Source organism: Cherax quadricarinatus, chromosome 25, assembly GCF_038502225.1.
Source record: "Cherax quadricarinatus isolate ZL_2023a chromosome 25, ASM3850222v1, whole genome shotgun sequence".
In the NCBI taxonomy this organism is placed as follows: Eukaryota; Metazoa; Arthropoda; class Malacostraca; order Decapoda; family Parastacidae; genus Cherax; species Cherax quadricarinatus.
In genome coordinates this window covers 14499775-14518637 of record NC_091316.1, presented here as the reverse complement: position 1 = coordinate 14518637, position 18863 = coordinate 14499775, and the positions used below count along the sequence as shown (strand labels likewise).

The 18863-nt window shown below is 42.1% G+C and overlaps 1 protein-coding gene across 6 annotated transcripts in view; it reads left to right on the top strand.

The window, feature by feature from the left end:
• LOC128690040 (uncharacterized) overlaps positions 1-18863 on the top strand; it is a 478844-nt gene that overhangs the window by 435751 nt on the left and 24230 nt on the right. For all 6 annotated transcript variants that reach the window (XM_053778572.2, XM_053778575.2, XM_053778574.2 and 3 more), the window contains one exon: positions 14039-14221. In XM_053778572.2, coding sequence (XP_053634547.1) covers positions 14039-14221 — 183 coding nt within the window. The remainder of the gene's footprint in view (positions 1-14038; positions 14222-18863) is intronic.

Here is an 18863-nt window from a genome sequence, read left to right as displayed (position 1 = left end):
GGTGTGAGTTCCAGACTGGTGCTGCATACTCCGGTATTGGTCTGACGTACACTGTGTACAGAGTCCTGAATGATTCCTTACTGAGGTGCCGGAACGCTATTTCAATTTTGCCTCCCTGTCGGGTATTCTCTGATCCACTGAAGTGCCTTCCCTCTTATACCTGCCTGGCTCTCCAGCTTTTGCACTAATCTCTTGTGTGAAACTGTCAAAAGCCTTAGTCTAAGAAAACGCAGTCTACATACCCCTCTCTTGCCTTACTGCTGTCACCTTGTCGTAGAACTCAGGATTTCCCTTCCTTGAAACCGTGCTGGTTGTCGTGAGTAAGCTCATTCTTTTCTAGGTGCTCCACCACCACTTCTGATAGTCTTCTCCATAACTTTGCATACTAAACATGTCACTGACACCTGTCGGTAGTTTAACGCTGAGTGTCTGTCTCCTTTCTTAAAATTTGGGACTACGTTTGTAGGCGTGTGTGTGTGTGTGTGTGTGTGTGTGTGTGTGTGTGTGTGTGTGTGTGTGTGTGTGTGTGTGTGTGTGTGTGTGTGTATGTATGCACCAAGGTGTGTGTGTACTCGCCTAATTGTGGTTCCAGGGGTCAATTCATAGCTCCTGGCCCCTGCCTCTTCACTGGTCGCTACTAGGCCCCACTTCCTGTTCCATGAGCTTTATCACACCTCTTCTTACAGCTATGTATGGATCCTGCCTCCACTACATCACTTCCCAGACTATTCCACTTCCTGACAACTCTGTGACTGAAGAAATACTTCCTAACATTACTGTGATTCATCAGTCTTCAGCTTCCAACTGTGACCCCTTGTCTCTCCACATTGTCGATTCCTCTCAGTATTTTGTCTTTATCATATCCCCCCCCCTCTCTCTCTCCTGCCCTCCAGTGTCGTCAGGTCGATTTCCCTTAACCTCTCCTCGTAGGACATGTCTCCTAGCTCCGGGACTAGTCTTGTTGCAAACCTTTGCACTTTCTCTAGTTTCTTTACATTCTTGGCTATGTGTGGGTTCCAAACTGGTGCTGCATACTTCAATATAGGCCTAATGTACACGGTGTACATGGTCCTGAATGATTCCTTGTTAAGATGTTGGAATGCTGTTCTTAGGTTTGCTAGGCGCCCGTATGCTGCAGCAGTTATTTGGTTCATGTGCGCCTCAGGAGATGTGCCCGGTATTATATTCACCCCAAGATCATTTTTCTTGAGTGAGGTTTGTAGTCTTTGGCCACCCTAGACTGTACTGTCTGCGGTCTTTGCCCTTCCCCAATCTTCATGGCTTTGCACCTGGTAGGGTTGAACTCCAGGAGCCAGTTTCTGGACCAGGCCTGCAGCCTGTCCAGATCCCTTTGTAGTTCTGCCTGTTCCTCGTCCGACTGAATTTTTCTCAACTTCACATCATCTGCAAACAGGGACACCTCTGAGTTTATTCCTTCCGTCATGTCGTTCACAAATGCCAGGAACAGCACCGGTCCTAGGACTGACCCCTGTGGAACCCCGCTCGTCACAGGCGCCCACTCGACACCTCGCCACGTACCATGGCTCGCCGATGCCTTCCCGTCAGGTATTCTCTGATCCATTGCAGTGCCTTACCTGTTATACCTGCCTGGTCCTCCAGCTTTTGCTCTAATCTTTTGTATGGAACTGTCTACCCACCACCTCTCTTGTCTTACTGTTGTCACCTTGTCATAGAACTCCAGTAGGTTTATGAAACAGGATTCCCCTTCCCTGAATCCATGCTGGTTGTCGTTGATAAGCTCATTCCTTTCTAGGTGCTCCACCACTCTCCTGATGATCTTCTCCGTGACTTTGCATACTATACATGTCAGTGACACTGGTCTGTAGTTTAATGCTGCTTGTGTATTTATATACCCAAATGAGCTTATTTAAATCTACATTATAGTGACTGTAAAGGAAGCAGATCAGTAACAATAAGTACGAGACTTTGCTAGAAATACCACAACTCAGTGTCATTAGCACCAGGGCCAGAGTCCTTCATGCCCTTACTTCTGCGTTGCGTAGGTAGGTATGGTTTGTCGAGAAATAGGGCAAGTGTTTCCTGGTGCGGGTCTTTAGTCATATGATGACCCGCCAATCGAGCTTTTAGTCATCTGACCGTGGCCTTCCGTTGGCTTACCGGTCCGCCCCTTACTGCGTAACGTATATTCCAACCTGTATTAATCACGGCGCCTCGTCACCCGCTAATTACTGCTCCCACTACCATCATTGTAAAAAAAAGTGTTTAAACAAGATCTTCGCTACGTTCAGTAATGCAAACAGCATAGGATCTCAGATAGTCTTATCAACTGCCTTCTTAGTTGATGTAATATTATTTAAGTAATGTACCTGGTTACCTGGAGGTTATTCCGGGGATCAGCGCCCCCGCGGCCCGGTCCATGACCAGGCCTCCCGATGGATCAGGGCCTGATCAACTAGGCTGTTACTGCTGGCCGCACGCAGTCCAACGTACGAGCCACAGCCCGGCTGATCCGGCACTGACTTTAGGTATGTGTGAAGGCATGTATATAGAATATTATGCAAATCTCGAAAAGCCAGTACGACGTGTTTTCCACTGTCCTCCAAATTGTCTCTGAAAGAATGTTTTCCTAAACGACAGTTTGTCACACCACCTGAACGCTATCTGTATGATGCTTCCGAGGGAAGTCAACTCTCGTGGCCCAGTCACAGACCAGGGCTCCAGGTGGATGAAGTCCTGACTAACCAAGATGTTACTGCTGGCCACACTTAGTCCAATATACGAACTACAGCCCGGCTGGTCAGGAACCGATTTGAGGAACTTAGTTCCTTCTTGACAAGTTCCGATGAAGTGGTTAGTTTATTGTGCATCCCATATCCATCTTGTGGATGGTAGCGCAAGAGCATATGGATAAACAAAAGGCATAGGAACTAGGCCCCACAACAGTTGGAAGTTTGTTGGTAATTTCCCTTGTGCACGAAGGGAGTGAGTGGAAAAGTCGGGGACCCTTGGTGGGTTTGCAGCGTTTTCCTACTCCCGCAGCCCTGCCCTGAGCTAGGCTTGTCTGATACTTGCCTGGTCAACCGGGCTGTTGCTTCTGACACTCTCGTTACCCGTCATTCCAACTATCACTCGCCCAGCTACTACTGCTTGTTAAATGACGTGATTTTGAAATATGTCGTCTCCCCTATTTAAGAAAGAAATTGTTGATTTCTTTCCATATTAAATCATCTCTTCCCCCATCCCTCCCTCCTTGGTCTTCTTTCTAGTCCTTTCTCCTCCCCTCACCTTTTTCACCCTCCTCCCCTCACCTTTTTCACCCTCCTCCCTTCACCTTTTTCACCCTCCTCCCTTCACCTTTTTCACCCTCCTCCCCTCACCTTTTTCACCCTCCTCCCCTCACCTTTTTCACCCTCCTCCCCTCACCTTTTTCACCCTCCTCCCCTCACCTTTTTCACCCTCCTCCCCTCACCTTTTTCACCCTCCTCCCCTCACCTTTTTCACCCTCCTCCCCTCACCTTTTTCACCCTCCTCCCCTCACCTTTTTCACCCTCCTCCCCTCACCTTTTTCACCCTCCTCCCCTCACCTTTTTCACCCTCCTCCCCTCACCTTTTTCACCCTCCTCCCCTCACCTTTTTCACCCTCCTCCCCTCACCTTTTTCACCCTCCTCCCCTCACCTTTTTCACCCTCCTCCCCTCACCTTTTTCACCCTCCTCCCCTCACCTTTTTAACCCTCCTCCCCCTCACCTTTTTCACCCTCCTCCCCTCACCTTTTTCACCCTCCTCCCCTCACCTTTTTCACCCTCCTCCCCTCACCTTTTTCACCCTCCTCCCCTCACCTTTTTCACCCTCCTCCCCTCACCTTTTTCACCCTCCTCCCCTCACCTTTTTCACCCTCCTCCCCTCACCTTTTTCACCCTCCTCCCCTCACCTTTTTCACCCTCCTCCCCTCACCTTTTTCACCCTCCTCCCCTCACCTTTTTCACCCTCCTCCCCTCACCTATTTCACCCTCCACCCCTCACCTTTTTTCACCCTCCTCCCCTCACCTTTTTCACCCTCCTCCCCTCACCTTTTTCACCCTCCTCCCCTCACCTTTTTCACCCTCCTCCCCTCACCTTTTTCACCCTCCTCCCCTCACCTTTTTCACCCTCCTCCCCTCACCTTTTTCACCCTCCTCCCCTCACCTTTTTCACCCTCCTCCCCTCACCTTTTTCACCCTCCTCCCCTCACCTTTTTCACCCTCCTCCCCTCACCTTTTTCACCCTCCTCCCCTCACCTTTTTCACCCTCCTCCCCTCACCTTTTTCACCCTCCTCCCCTCACCTTTTTCACCCTCCTCCCCTCACCTTTTTCACCCTCCTCCCCTCACCTTTTTCACCCTCCTCCCCTCACCTTTTTCACCCTCCTCCCCTCACCTTTTTCACCCTCCTCCCCTCACCTTTTTCCCCCTCCTCCCCTCACCTTTTTCACCCTCCTCCCCTCACCTTTTTCACCCTCCTCCCCTCACCTTTTTCACCCTCCTCCCTCACCTTTTTCAGCCTCCTCCCCTGACCTTTTTCACCCTCCTCCCCTCACCTTTTTCACCCTCCTCCCCTCACCTTTTTCACCCTCCTCCCCTCACCTTTTTCACCCTCCTCCCCTCACCTTCCTCACCGTCTCACCTTCCTCACCCTCTCGCCTTCCTCCTCCTCCCTCGTTAAAATTGTATCCTGGGTTCTCTTTCCTTCCTTCCAAAATTGGTCATTGATTTTATAATTATAGACCTTGCAAGTGATTTTTTTTTCCAGTGTTTCATATGTTTTCATTAGGTACGGTCTTTCACGTTAAGTTTAAAACAATTCGTATCTGTTCCCTTCCCTCCACAATAACCACTCCCTCTCCTCAACACTGACCCTCTCCACAACCAACTCTCCTCCACAGTGACCCTCTCCACAATAACCACTCCCTCTCCTCTACAGTGACTTCCTCCTCCTCCCTCTTCACGGTGACTCTCCTCTTCACAATGAGAACCTACAAAACTAGGGATACCAAGCACATATCTCTATTCAAATCGCTTGTTCTCTCTAGGCTGGAATATTGCTGTCCACTAACGGACTCCTTCAAGTCAGGAGAATTTGCAGACCTGGAGAATATACAGGGATTTTTCACGGCACGTATAAGTACGATAAAACACCTAAATTACTGGGAACTGTTGAAGTCTCTTGATTTGTATTCCCAGGAACACAGGCGAGGAAGATACATGATAATATATACTTGGGACTAGTCCCAAATTTGCTCACGAAAATCACTCCTTACGAAAGCAAAAGATTTGGCAGGAGATGCAATATCCCCCAGTGAAAAGCAGAGGAGGGCCACGAGTACGCTGTGAGAATAACACAGCAAGTGTTAGAGGCCCAAGACTGTTCAACTACCTCTCAGTATACACAAGGAGAATTACTAATGGATCCCTGGCTGTCTTCAGGAAGGCGCAGGACAGGCACCTAAAGTCAGTACCTGCCCAGCAGTACCTGCCCGGCCGGGTTGTGGCTCATACGTCGGTTTACGTGCGGCCAGCGGTAACAGGCTAGTTGGTCAGGCCCTGATTATCACCACGAGGCCTGGTTACGGACCGGGCTGCAGGGGCGTTAACCCCCGAAACCCCCTCCAGGTATAGCACCTCTTCACTGTGACCCCCTCCTCTCCACAACCACTCCTCACGGCGACCCCCTCCTTTTCCACAATAGCCTCTCCACGGTGACCCCCTCTTCTCCACAACCACCTCTCCTCCACGGTGATCCCTTATCCCTCCCTTCACAATCACCCTTCCAACAGTCTACACACAACTCAGAAAAGTTTCGTTGTCTACTTACTGAGGAATAGATACAATATAACCTGTGATATGTATCGATGTATTTTATTAAGCAAATATTTTAAATTCGCTTGCAACAGATAAGTCGGTTGTAAATATAAATCTAGGTGTTCCTGTTAACCCCCTTTGTGGCCTAGTTCCTACACGTTGTCCGTATGCTTTTGTGCTACCATCCCATGGGTGAATCGAATCGTATACCCGTCCACCCTATATTTAAAGCTACCCAAAGATCTACCCCCCAGTGATGCTATCTGAGAGTTTGTTCCACTTTTCTACAATTGTATTGCCAAACCAGTACTCCACTGTATCCTTTCTAATTTAGTCAAATTTGAATAAGTTGCTTAGAGCCCTGTCTTGCCTAGATGCTTTCAGCGAGCTATTTATATATCTTGTATTTATTACTGTTTTCCCATTTGTGCTCTTAATCATATTCTCCTAAATTCCGTCTTTCCATAGAGTAATTTCAGTGCCCTGAGGCTATTGTTGTAGGAAATAATTCTGGTTCACGGGCTCAGCTTAGTCATCCTACTGTGTATATTTTCAGTGCATTTTTAGCCATTCTGTAATATGGAGACTAGAACCAAGCAGACTAATTTAAATTAGGCTATACCAAAGATAAATCAAGTTGAATATAATGTATAGCCTTAGTTCCTTGCAGTACTTGTCTAGCCAGCAGTTTACACCAATTGCATTCGACATCATTCACTGCCCTCTCCTCTCGACAAAACGCTACATATGATAGGTATTAGAGTAAATTATAGCAATAGGTAAGTTTTTGCTTAGAAGAAACCCGCAAAACAGGAATAGGAAAAATTTATTTGTGGTGTGTTGTCACTAGTCAACACGTCCTTCACATTTTTTTTTTACCCTGCGTGTGTAAATACATATTCGTAAGTAGTCTTTGGGGGAAGGAAAGAATGATACTGGAATTTATAATTCATAATTGTTGTTAACTGATTTCAACCCCTGAGAAATAAGATGGCTATCATGGTGGTCTCAATTATTTATCCATGAATACTAAGACGTCTAGGTCAGCATGATTATTTTATTCAAATTTATTAACATTTTGGGGTTAACGAAATAATCTTTGGCTCTTTCCTGCTGATGGGGATGCTGGTAGATTTTTTAATATAAGAGACATCCAGATGATTGCCATATTTACCATAAATTTATTACAGATGCCTAGATATTAACTCACCTTTCCGGCGTTCTTTGCAGTAAGCAGAGAAAGGAATACGAACTAGATAACATTAATAGTTTCATAAAGCATAATTTATTCTGAGTTGTCTTCCGCCTCGCATTTGTGGAGGCGGAAGAAAGCTTAAAATGCAGCTGCTCTTTAGAATCCTCACTTGCACAGTCACATCTAGTACCACATTTACTTGATACTGTACTCACGGTAGAGGTCAAATATTTCATACACCTTGATGCTCTTTAGTTTTGCTGGTAATATACTTCGCAAAATTCGCAACCACGTCTTTACGCTGATCAATGAACTGCCCAAAGTATGGCGCATCTATCTATAGCAATAACATCCAGCTGCCCAGTTGCACGGGCTTGTTTGTCTACTAAGTTCTTCCTTCTGAAGTATTGACTTCAATTGATCAAAATTGCATATGTTAGCTAAAAATGTTAAGGTTTGAACCGGTGCTAGATTATAGCATAAACAAAGCGTTAATGTGTACAGTTAGATTATAGCATAAATATAGCGTTAATATGTACAGTTACCCTTAAGAGTGTCAATCTAGATGTCTTTGAATCATAGCAAAAATTCGTTTTCACTAGTGCTGGGCAGTTTGCGACTGCATTTGTATTATTGCAATTTAAGGCAGTGGGCACCTGAAGTTGTCTTCAGATTTTCTAAGTGATAGGAGCATCATTGTAGCTCGCATTGTCTAAATGAATTCTTTCTGATGAAGCAATCAGAAGACATGATTAACTTCTTCCTAAAATCAAAGTTAATTAATGCTACATTTCTAAACAGGAATAAGAATATAGGAATTTTAACTTTTAATAAAACTGTCCAGAGATGAAGCAAAATACGTCCCGCCTCATGGATAAGCGGGATTAAATCGGCAGTCATCTTGCCTATGTGAGAATGTGAACATGCTTCGAATATAGTTTACGTACTCTTTGCATGCCACATCGATGGCCGCCTTGACTTGTATTTTTTTTTTCAAATTCCTCAAGGGTGACTGTGGCACACAGTGGATTATCAGTCTAGACCCTTAAAAAACATAAATTATGCTGAAAACAACTGTGCGCCACAAAATTAACAGGTTCAGCCAAAAAATTGACTTTGGCAAACAGACTAAATGTTGATAAATATTTCACGCCTCCCCGTGTTGCCTGGCATAAGCACCTTTCTTTAATTTGGTTATTGTCAGGTATTTCTATGGAAATATAGGTTAATGTACGTTAGTCTAACCAACTTAACCTAACCGAGAATGATGAGTATTAAAATTGCGTAGAGATTTCGTTCATACCGAAATGCACGAGCAGCAATGCACGTGACTACACTGATTGGAGAATAGGTTGAACTAGTGGGGTCCCACAAGGCTCAGTGCTCCAGATTTTTAACGTGTGCAAATGATGTTCCAGAATGAATGTTTTAACATGCAAAAATCCTGCATAAAGTAGGAAGTAAGTTTTACATAATTTTAAAAAAGTTGGGTGTAGCACTATAAAAATGGATGCTGGATTTTAATGTTAAGTGTCACGATGAAAACAGAAATTTAAAGAATAAAGAAAAACACAATTTGGTTGTTATAAAGAGTTTAGCAGGCAAAAATTGTAAGTTCCATAGTGAGACTAGTCTTATACTGGATCATTATATAACTTTCAAATTTGTGGATGTAAAGTGCTTAATATTTTGTTGCAGCACACTAGTTTAAAATATGCAGTTCTTAAAAATAATTTTAATTGAAAGCCTTCTTAAAACAGCAGATTAAGAGTTTAGAAACAGATTACAAAGAAAGACTGAAACAAAAAAAAAAAACACTTTTAAAGACAAATGTTACTACATCTAAATTTATAAAGGAATGTGTGAAAAAATGAATAAGGAAGATTGTCTGGTGTTGGCACAGGAATGAGCAAGACGTTGTTAACTTTAGATAACGTACGAAGCAATGTAGAAAGGATATTGGAAAATACATCTTCGCAAACCGCGTTAGATGGCTGGAATGAAATTGGGAAAGAGTGCTAAAACTATTAGAAATTTAAAAACTTGTACGATAAATTTAGGAAAGAAGCGGGACAAAGCATAAGCTTGATTCCCGCAGAGGTGGGGGTTTAGGGAAACTTTTTTTTTATTATTATATATTACATACCTAGGCAGTCTGCCGCTACCAGTTTTTAGTTACACATTGGGAAACTCTACGTTGCTCTTCCTTCCATTACTCACAATGGGTCACACGTTGAAGTCTGTCAGCCTGAGCTGGAAAACTTTAATAGGGCAGTGAGATTCATCGGCTACAAGACCATCAAAGGCTTCGTTCCTGCAGAGCTGGAGTTACTAATACTTGAGAATTGCTTTTTTCATTAAGGCCCATTTGAGGGGCTTTCACGGGGGTGGGTAGGTGGGTGAGGGGGTAAGGCTCCTTTCGTCAGGAAGATCCTCTCTTGGGAGGGGAGTGGGGAGGAGAGGTTCGCCTCGGTAAGAATTCGGCAATTCCTTTTTGTCTTAAATAGTGAATACTTTTTTTTTTCCCCATTGAATTTCGGTGGGGCAACATTTCACCAACGTCAAGGTGACTTGTACCACCATAAAGGAATATTCATTTTGTTCAAGTATTACTTGAAGTAGCTTATGGTGTACTTTCTGGTTCATCCTCGCCCATTATTTGCCAAATAACTGTTATTGGTACTGTCAAGACAGGTAGTTTTGCTGATCTTTGCTCAGTTGTGTGTGCCATTGAGTAGGTCGAGTAGGGAAGTCTCCAGGAAAACCCGACTGCTGATTGTTTAAGATCTAATTAAATTTTATTTGTTTAAATTTTTTCTTCCCATTTTTATCCTTGTCGATCGAAGTACGGCCTCAGCCAATTTCCTGTGTATTATCGTATATGACTTGGCAAGAGCTCTTAGCGACCTAATAGGTCAAAATCCTGTAACTCAGAGATAGACATCCATCCTGGGTGCACGGCTTCCTAGAGGATAATTCTTTTCTTGATTGATAAACAAATGTGTGTAATGCCTAGGTACCCAACGAGATCTCAGTGGTCACCTCGACCTCTTAATATCCAGGTACTCTTGTCGAGTGATTGCTCTGACACAGTACGTTTCGGTTTATCTTATAGTTCAGAATATATAGCAGCAGCAGCTAGTCTCAGCATGCACAGTACATCGTTGTTATATAGATGCCCAGACTATTTAAAGGTTCCTGATAATGAATAGACAGATACAATAAATGTGTGGGATATCTTCCATTGCCTCCTCTAGCTTGTAGACTACCTTATTTTCACCATCCTGAAATTAGAATGGTTCCATCTTTTTGCTAAAAAAAAAAGTTAATTGGAAGATGGGTTGCGTCTTCACATTCCTGTGGCTCATCTCTATATCAGACATGCATATATATTTTTTGTCCCTCGCATGTCTGTCCTTGTTTACTACTTGATGTTAGCCATCTCTGGCACTGTCACTGTTAAAGTTGTTCCTTAGGTATTTCTATGTAACTCGTGCTACACAGATATGAAACGAGTCTAGCTCCAAACTTTAGTTTGTGTGCATAATTAGTTGCGGCTATAAACTGGAGCTGCACACTCGAAGATTATCCTTAAGTGTATGATGTAAAGCGTTGTGAATTTAGTTTGGTGGCTTTAAATAAAAGCTATTCGACTGCGAGAAAATATAGGCTCTTGAAACCGGTCACAAGTATAAGCCCCTCATTGTGTGCATAAGTCTGTGAGGTGGCCAACACGAACCTCAAGAATGTTTTGGGGATAGAAGGCACGTCGGTGTGATTCAAATTTAGTAGGGTAAAGTATGGCTCCCACCACCCTTGTGTGTCTTCATTAATTCCACCTGTCATCATGCCACCCCATTTTGTACTCGCCATATCCATGTGTACACCCCATCATTTTGTACTCGTTTGTGTACACCCCATCATTTTGTACTCGTCTGTGTACATTCCATTCTGTGCACACCATATCCACTATGTGTACACTCCATGTGCTCACCACCACAGTATAAATCACCTCGCCCCCTCTCTCCTCTACATATCCTGTCATTATACAAGTAAGAACGTGTGTAAATTACGAAGCTTGGATAACATGATCTAAGGAGATAAATCCTCTTTCCCCTCCCATTATTCTTGCCCCATGTGTTACTAACACCCAGCATGAAAGAAGAGTGCATTGTTAACACGTAAGTATCAGTTAACATGCATGTAACATTGTTAACATGCATGCAATAGGCATTGTTAACACGCAGATAAAACTCATTGCTAACAAGCATTGTTAACACACACGTAACACGCATTAACACAAATAACTAGCAGTGTGTGCTTGTGTTTCGGGTTTTATGGAGGAGGGTGTATTAGGAATGGGTGCTCACTACCAGTTCGCTCTCGCATGATTGCTCTATAGGCGCCAGATACTCGAGACATTAATTTATTAATTGTTGCATTTCCCTTAGAGTTTGGGGATCCCGATGCTGCTGAATGGCTCTTCATCAAAGGTATTGGATCAATTCCCACCTCTCCCTAGTCTGGTTGGAACATGATTTCTCACCCCTCCCATCTTCAGTCGCTTGACCCTTATGGATTTAATACTTCCCCATGATTATAATAGTAATGTTAGTGCATTAGTTGGGCAAAATCGTCTAGCGTCCCGTAATGAGTGCGCGATAACTGGTGTCTTCTGGTTGGTTTGGTAATGTTTGTCAAACAGCATAAGTGTTTCTTGACGCGGGTCTTAATCATATGACGAGTCACAGCTGGAGCTTTTAGTCGTCTGACCGAGGACTTCCGCTGGCTTACCGGTCTACCGCTTTAAAATTCATGGTTATAATAATAACCATTAAGAATTATATGGTGGTGTCTTCTGCTGTGGATGGTGGTATTTTATTAGTCAGAAAACAGCACTCTCCTGACACGGATCTTAACCAGATGATGACCCGTTCAGTGGTCAAACATCTGCTGGATTACCGAAGCTAGGTTTTACACCCTTTTTAAACAGGAGAAATACACAACACAGATAATTCCTATTTAATACTGTTATTCAAACTACTCTCTAAAACTGTTCCTGTATAAAAGTAACTAACAGTGGGATTCTGTTAAAACCCTGACAGATGCTTCATGTGATACATTCCACCAACCTTGCTATTTATCTGAATTAGGACACAAGCCTGTAATATTAAAGTCCGGAACTACCACAACAAATAATCTTTAATATTTATCCTGTCTACAATCCTGCACATTGTTTCATGCGTGTCAAAGGTTCGATTCCAATCCAGCAACACTGCTGCCATCGTGATACAAAGTTACCTTCTGCCCACAGTTATTAGTGTCTTTTGAAGATGGATAGATTTACGAAAGTTCGGAAACATTAATCTTGCATGTGATGGGTTTTTGATCTTATAATAAAAGTTAAGCGTAATACTTAAGGAGCAGGTGGTACTGATAGTTATGATTCAGCAAACTGTCTAAAATAAAGAAGCTAGATTTAACTTTAAACATAATAAAATGGTAAAGTATCTTGTCTTCTTAACATTAAGACTTAAAACAAGGTTTAGGCAAGTCTGTTCATTACGTAATAAGAGTATGCGCACTCTGACTCATTACACAACTGATGTGGATTAGGGATCTTTACCTAGAATAAAAGTTCTTTATGCATCCAGTAGGTCTTCAGTGTGTGACATTCAGGCTCGAGCCAAAGGAGTTTAAAGTAAAACAAGTTAGTAATACTCGTGAAGGTTGGACCACCTCACCTTATTACTTTGTTACAAAAGATTTGTTTATGAAGCTACAATATACCTATTTGTTGCCAGGTCGGCCATGTTGGTTACACCCGATAATACACCTTAGAATTGCGAAGTTTTTACATTTTTTTGATAATTTACAACTTGGTTTTCAACACACACAATACGGTCTCTTGTAGAGTTATTGCTTGTCATAATAGGTCACATCATGAGTCAGTTAAAGTATTACTGAGTTCCTCAAATGATAAAAAATAATGATTCTTGCCAAAGGTTATCGTAGAGAAAATCTTGAAAACATAAATGTATTCAGCACGTATCAGGTAAGACCTGTACATTTTAAACATTACTGACCTGCCATACAGGTACAGCGTGATGCTAATATATACCCATCTTTGTGTGCAACTCTCCAATGGCTGTAGTGGCTATTCACATAATCTCTCTTAACGTACTGGGTTCGTCACATTGCATTTGAACAAGTCTAATTGTCCAAATCAGTATGAAATGTATTAAACCTCTATTATTTTTTTAATTTACAATGAAGATTTTTTTTTTGTACATGAAATAAGTCATAAAATACTTTGTAACTGAAGTTGCCTAAACATATACACGTGATAACTTTTATAACTATTTTATTAAGGTATTAACATTTGCTGTTAAATACAACATAAAAAAAAAACTTATGACCAGGAATTTATCATTGACGATCTTACTTTTTGTTTTCAAATCCACCTACAAATTGGTTGTACTCTTAAAGAAATCTCGATGTGTATGAACTATTTTATACCAAGTAGTTGACAATATCTGTATGTTAGTGGGAGAATGTCTGTCATCTGATAAAATAGCTTCATACATTTCATATGGACCTTCACCACTAATCATTTGACCTGACTTCGTACCTTTTTCATTCATTTGGTTGAAGACCAGCTTTACGTTTACAAGCAGAAGCTTTTCAGTTCTTCCATAATTACAATAAAAAAAGAAGTGTATATGCGGCTTTAACAAATCGTATGTAGCCAATGTGGCCGATCATCCGGGTAAAAAGTAAATTAGTGACCTCAGTGAAACGTCTTATATTGAGCTCCAGATAAAATGATCTATGCAGATCAGCAAACTTAATTTGTTGGTGATTATTTCAGATATCTACCACATGCATAGTTCTGAAAGGGTAAATGTGTAGCAGTGATACAGAACATTGTATAACTGGATTCTTGGCAGTTTGGATTCTTTCACCTGAATATTTACAAATATTGTTTTGCAACGAGCATGTGTTGAAGTTTACAATGTGTTACAGGTGTTGTATGCGTGCAAAGAGATGAGCAGCAGTATGGGTGAGGCCATGGCCGCCGCCAGGGACCGTGCCACCCGATACTCGAGTGTGCAACAGGACACCACCCTGGGCCTCCCCTACCAGGTCCCGCGGCCCGACGGCGAGGAGAGACACCATACCAGAAAACATCTCACCGGCTCAGAACAGGTGGGTTTCCACCTTAAATCGCTATCTAGCTATTACAACATTTTAGAGGCAGAAATCAGTATCGTATTAAGAGAAAATCGCAGTTCAAAAGGTATTTACATGGGAACTCTTTATTTGGCAATGCATGGCTACTTGAAGCCTATCAATACAAACTAGCAGGCCACAATAATTTTTCATTTTTTTTACACTCTGCTTGTAATTCTCTTGCTATTCCATTACTCTAACTGTGCTTGCAGACTTCGCCGCTTCTTTATTGGCTATCCAACTCTACCTTCCTAGGAAAACATAGATCATTTCTTAATGGAGAGGAAACCTAGCGCCAGTATGCCAGCTGCTGCTTGACAACTGACCGGGTTAACATACGACTTAAAACCTGCGTCGGGGGATATTTTTCCTGATAAAGAGAGTCAAGGCAAAAACTATTGATATTGGGCTCTTGCTAAAGGGAGATGGAGCTTTAACTGACGACAGGGAAACGAGTGACTACTGATCAGTGAGCCTTAATTAAAGAGGCTGAAGATTGACAACCCTCACCCTACTTGACTTTGAAGAAGCCATTGATAGCATGCACATGCATTTGTCCCAGGCCCACACTCACGGCACTGAATTTTATGAAACTATGAACAAAAATTAACTGGCTTTAAATATACTAAGGAGATATTTAGAATTTGTCCTCGTATATCAGCCACTGTTAGCAAGTGGCTGAGGAATTCACAGATCTAATAAAGAAGATAGATAGTTGTCTTGAAAGGCTGGAAAATTCAACACCAAATATCATCCTTGGAGATTTCAATTTCTCAAATGTAAGATAATTCATCACATTACACCAGAAATAGTTCCTGGAAGCACTCAGGCTCAACAGGTACATACCAGGGAACTAGAGGCTTTGTGAAGCGTTTGCATTGAACGAACATATAACAGCCTCCTGAAAATGAAAAGGGCACTAGATTTGATATTAACAAGGAACTGATCAAGAAACAATCACTAAATATACTGTGATCACAACATCATAAAAGTACTAAAGAGTATAAGCTCGGGAACTCGAGCAATGTATGAGAAGGGATATTAGTAAATTTTTAACTTCAGCCATAAGATTGGGTGGGATAAAATTAACAAAGAACTGTCAGACATATGGGAAACAGTCATGAACACCTTAAATCCTTACCAGTGCCTGGAAAGGCGGAACACAGAAGTATACAAAGTCTGTATTAAATATGTACAATTGAGGAGACCTAGATCAGATATGAAAGTGTAAGAGTTACCAAAGAAGGAAGTGTTACCGAATTGCTTAAAAATGTGAACATGACAATAATGGAAAGATACTCTTAGAAGAGACATCACCGATTGAGAGGACAAACTTAAGTTGTACCAAACAAAAGCGCAAAGGAAACAAAAGGCCATCTAGGATATTACAAGAAACTCCAAATATTTCTATTCATATGCATAATCCCAGCTAAGAACTGCCAACTGAATTGGACCCATAATAAGAGAAGGTTCATGTACTGACACTGGAAATGAGCGAAATTCTAAAAGACCAATACGAGTCTTTTCAACAACCCACATAATGAAAGCAGTGTGGAGAATGTAGATTTTTTTTCATTCCATCAGCCTGGCAAACCAATGAACTAACCAACAAACTAACATTAGTTTGCCTTATTGTACTTGTGTGCAGTGAAAGTTCTTTGTACACTCTCCAGGTCAGCAATTTCACCTGCCTTGAAGGGGGTAGTTAGTGTACAGTATTCCAGCCTAGAGAGAACAAGCGACTTGAAGAATCATCATGGGCTTGGCATCCCTAGTTCTGAAGGTTCTCATTATTTATCCTATCATTTTCCTTGCAGATGTGGTAGATACATTGTTGTGGTCTTTGAAGGCGAGATCATAGGGTAATTACATACAGAATGAGGGTCATAGGCGTAACTGAGAAGGTAGGCAGATGGCTTTTTCAGATTTCTGACACGCACACACACAACGCAAAGAATGGTATTAAACAGTAAAATTCAGCATCGGAGAGATAAAAAGCTCAGTTCTCTATGGCACTATCCTGGCACCACTGTTGTTTATCCTCATAGCAGACATGGATAAGAACACCCATCTCAGATCTGTCATTATTTGCAGATAACACTAAAATAAACATGGAAGTCGCCTCAATAGGCGAAACTAAAAAAGTGCAAGAATATATAAGGAGGGTTTTTCAGTGGGCAATGGAGAACATGACATTGAATGGTGATGAGTTCCAGCTGCTTAGGTATGGAAAGAATGAAGAACTAAAAAGGGACACTGTATACAAAACTTATGAGGCTCATCAAGCAGAATGAAAGGAACACATGGAAATCCTGGGAGTAATTATGTTAAGATGTCTTTCTTTTGAGGAATACAGTAAGACAATGTCATGACAGCCGGGAAGATGGGATGGATAATGAGAACTTTCAAAACCAGGGAAACAGTGCCACTGGTGACACTTTTCAAATAATTTGGAGTGATAATGTCAGAGGATCTCGCTTTCAAAGACCACAACAGTATCCACCACATCTGCTAGGAAAATGATAGGATAGATAATGAGAACCTTCAAAACTAGGGATGCCAAGCCCATGATGATTCTCTTTAAATCGCTTGTTTTCTATAGGCTGGAATACTGCTATACACTAACTACCCCCTTCAAGGCAGGCAAAATTGCTGACCTGGAGAGTGTAAAAAGGAGCTTTCACTGCACACACAGGTACAATAAGGCACCTAAATTACTGGGAACAGTTGAAGTCCCTTGATTTGTATTCCCTGGAATGCAGGCGAGAGAGATGCATGATAATAAACACTTGGAAAATCACTTGGAAAATCACAAATCACTCCCTATGAAAGCAAAAGACTTGGCAGGAGATGCAACATACCCCCAATTAAAAGCAGGGGCACCACGAGTACAGTGCGAGACAACACAGTAAGTGTCAGGGGTCTCAAGACTGTTCAACTGCCTCCCAGCATACATAAGGGGGATTACCAGTAAACCCCTGGCTGTCTTCAAGAAAGCACTGGACAGGCACCTAAAGTCAGTACCTGACCAGCTGGGCTGTGGTTCATATGCCAGTTTGTGTGTGGCCAGCAGTAACAGCTTGGTTGATCAGACCCTGATCCACCACACGGCATGGTCTCAGACCTAGCCATGGGGGCATTGACCCCCAAAACCCTCTCCAGGTATTCTCTCATTTTGAATATTGTTCAGTGTTGATGGCCCTGTTCAGGAAAGGAGAAATATCAGAAATGGAACAGATAGATCATTTACAGCCTGCTTATAACCAGTAAAGCATTTAAATTACTGGGAATGCCTTAGTCCTAAATATATACTCACTGGAGAGAAAGTGTGATTCATGGTAATATATACAGTAGGACCCCCTTATCTGCAGGGAACATGTTCCAAGGACCTGCCATGGATGCCAAAACCACAGATAGTAGCGAACCCTATGTATAAGTCACTTTTCAGTTACATGCATGCATACCTGTGATAAAATTTAATTGATCGCTAGTGCACTCGGCTCACACACTGAGGTCCGGGGTTCGAATCTCCTCCGGTACAGCTGGAAAACATTAGGGACGTGTTTCCATAAGACACCTACTGTCCCTGTCCCTGTTCACCCATCAGTTTAAAATGGGCACCTGGGTGTTAGTTGGCTGGTGTGGGTCGCATCCTGGGGCAAAACTGACCTAATTTGTCCGAAATTTGGCCAAATTACCAATTTCTGAAAACTTTATTGGGTAGTTGAAATAGTAGTTGATTGGGCAGTTTCTTCTGCTCAGTTGATATATTGGAAGGCATACTAGCGAAATAGCTAAGAATTTGGTCGACTGGAACAATGTAATTGGCCTAAAATAGGACTCAAAGTAGACAAAATTGCCAATGTGTAAATATTGCCAAACACAGCAAAATTTGCAATAGTGTAATTTCGTCAGTTTTCCGTCAATTTTCATACTTTGTTTTATTACTTTCAGAAACATTCTTTACCATTTCATATATTTTTTTTAAAGATTCTTGGATCCTGTGGACAAGTTTCAGATCAAAGGTCTGAACCCTGAAGGGGTTAATAGACAACAAATTAGTTTGAGGCATTAACACTAGAATACTTTGTTCCTTGAGGCACAGTACCCTTTAATTTTCTTCCTTGTTCTAGTATCAAGCATTGATAGATGTTACAGTTGGTGAGGGGCTCTTGATTTAGGGAATGGATCTGTGCTCCAGTTCCCCGAATTAAGCCTGAATGCCTTCCACATCCCCCCCCAGGTGCTGTATAATCCTCCGGGTTTAGTGCTTCCCCCTTGATTATAATAATAATAATGATAGATGTTACAGTGCAGTAACATATACTTTGCAGTGACATCCATTGAGGACACTGCAAATGTTCAAGACTAGAAAACCAAGTCATCCAGCGAGTCACACATAACTTGTATTTAATGAAGACAGATTTCAGCAAGGCTGCTGTGCAAAAGTTCCAGAAATAATTGAATTGGTATAAAACAATTTCACTAGTTAACAAAATGGAATGTAAGTGGCCTAGGAGTAAACTGTCAAAATATCTTCTGGCAGTTAGGTTTTGTAAACCCAACTGCTAAGAAAATGGTAGGGTGGATAACAAGAACATTAATAACAAGAATGCCA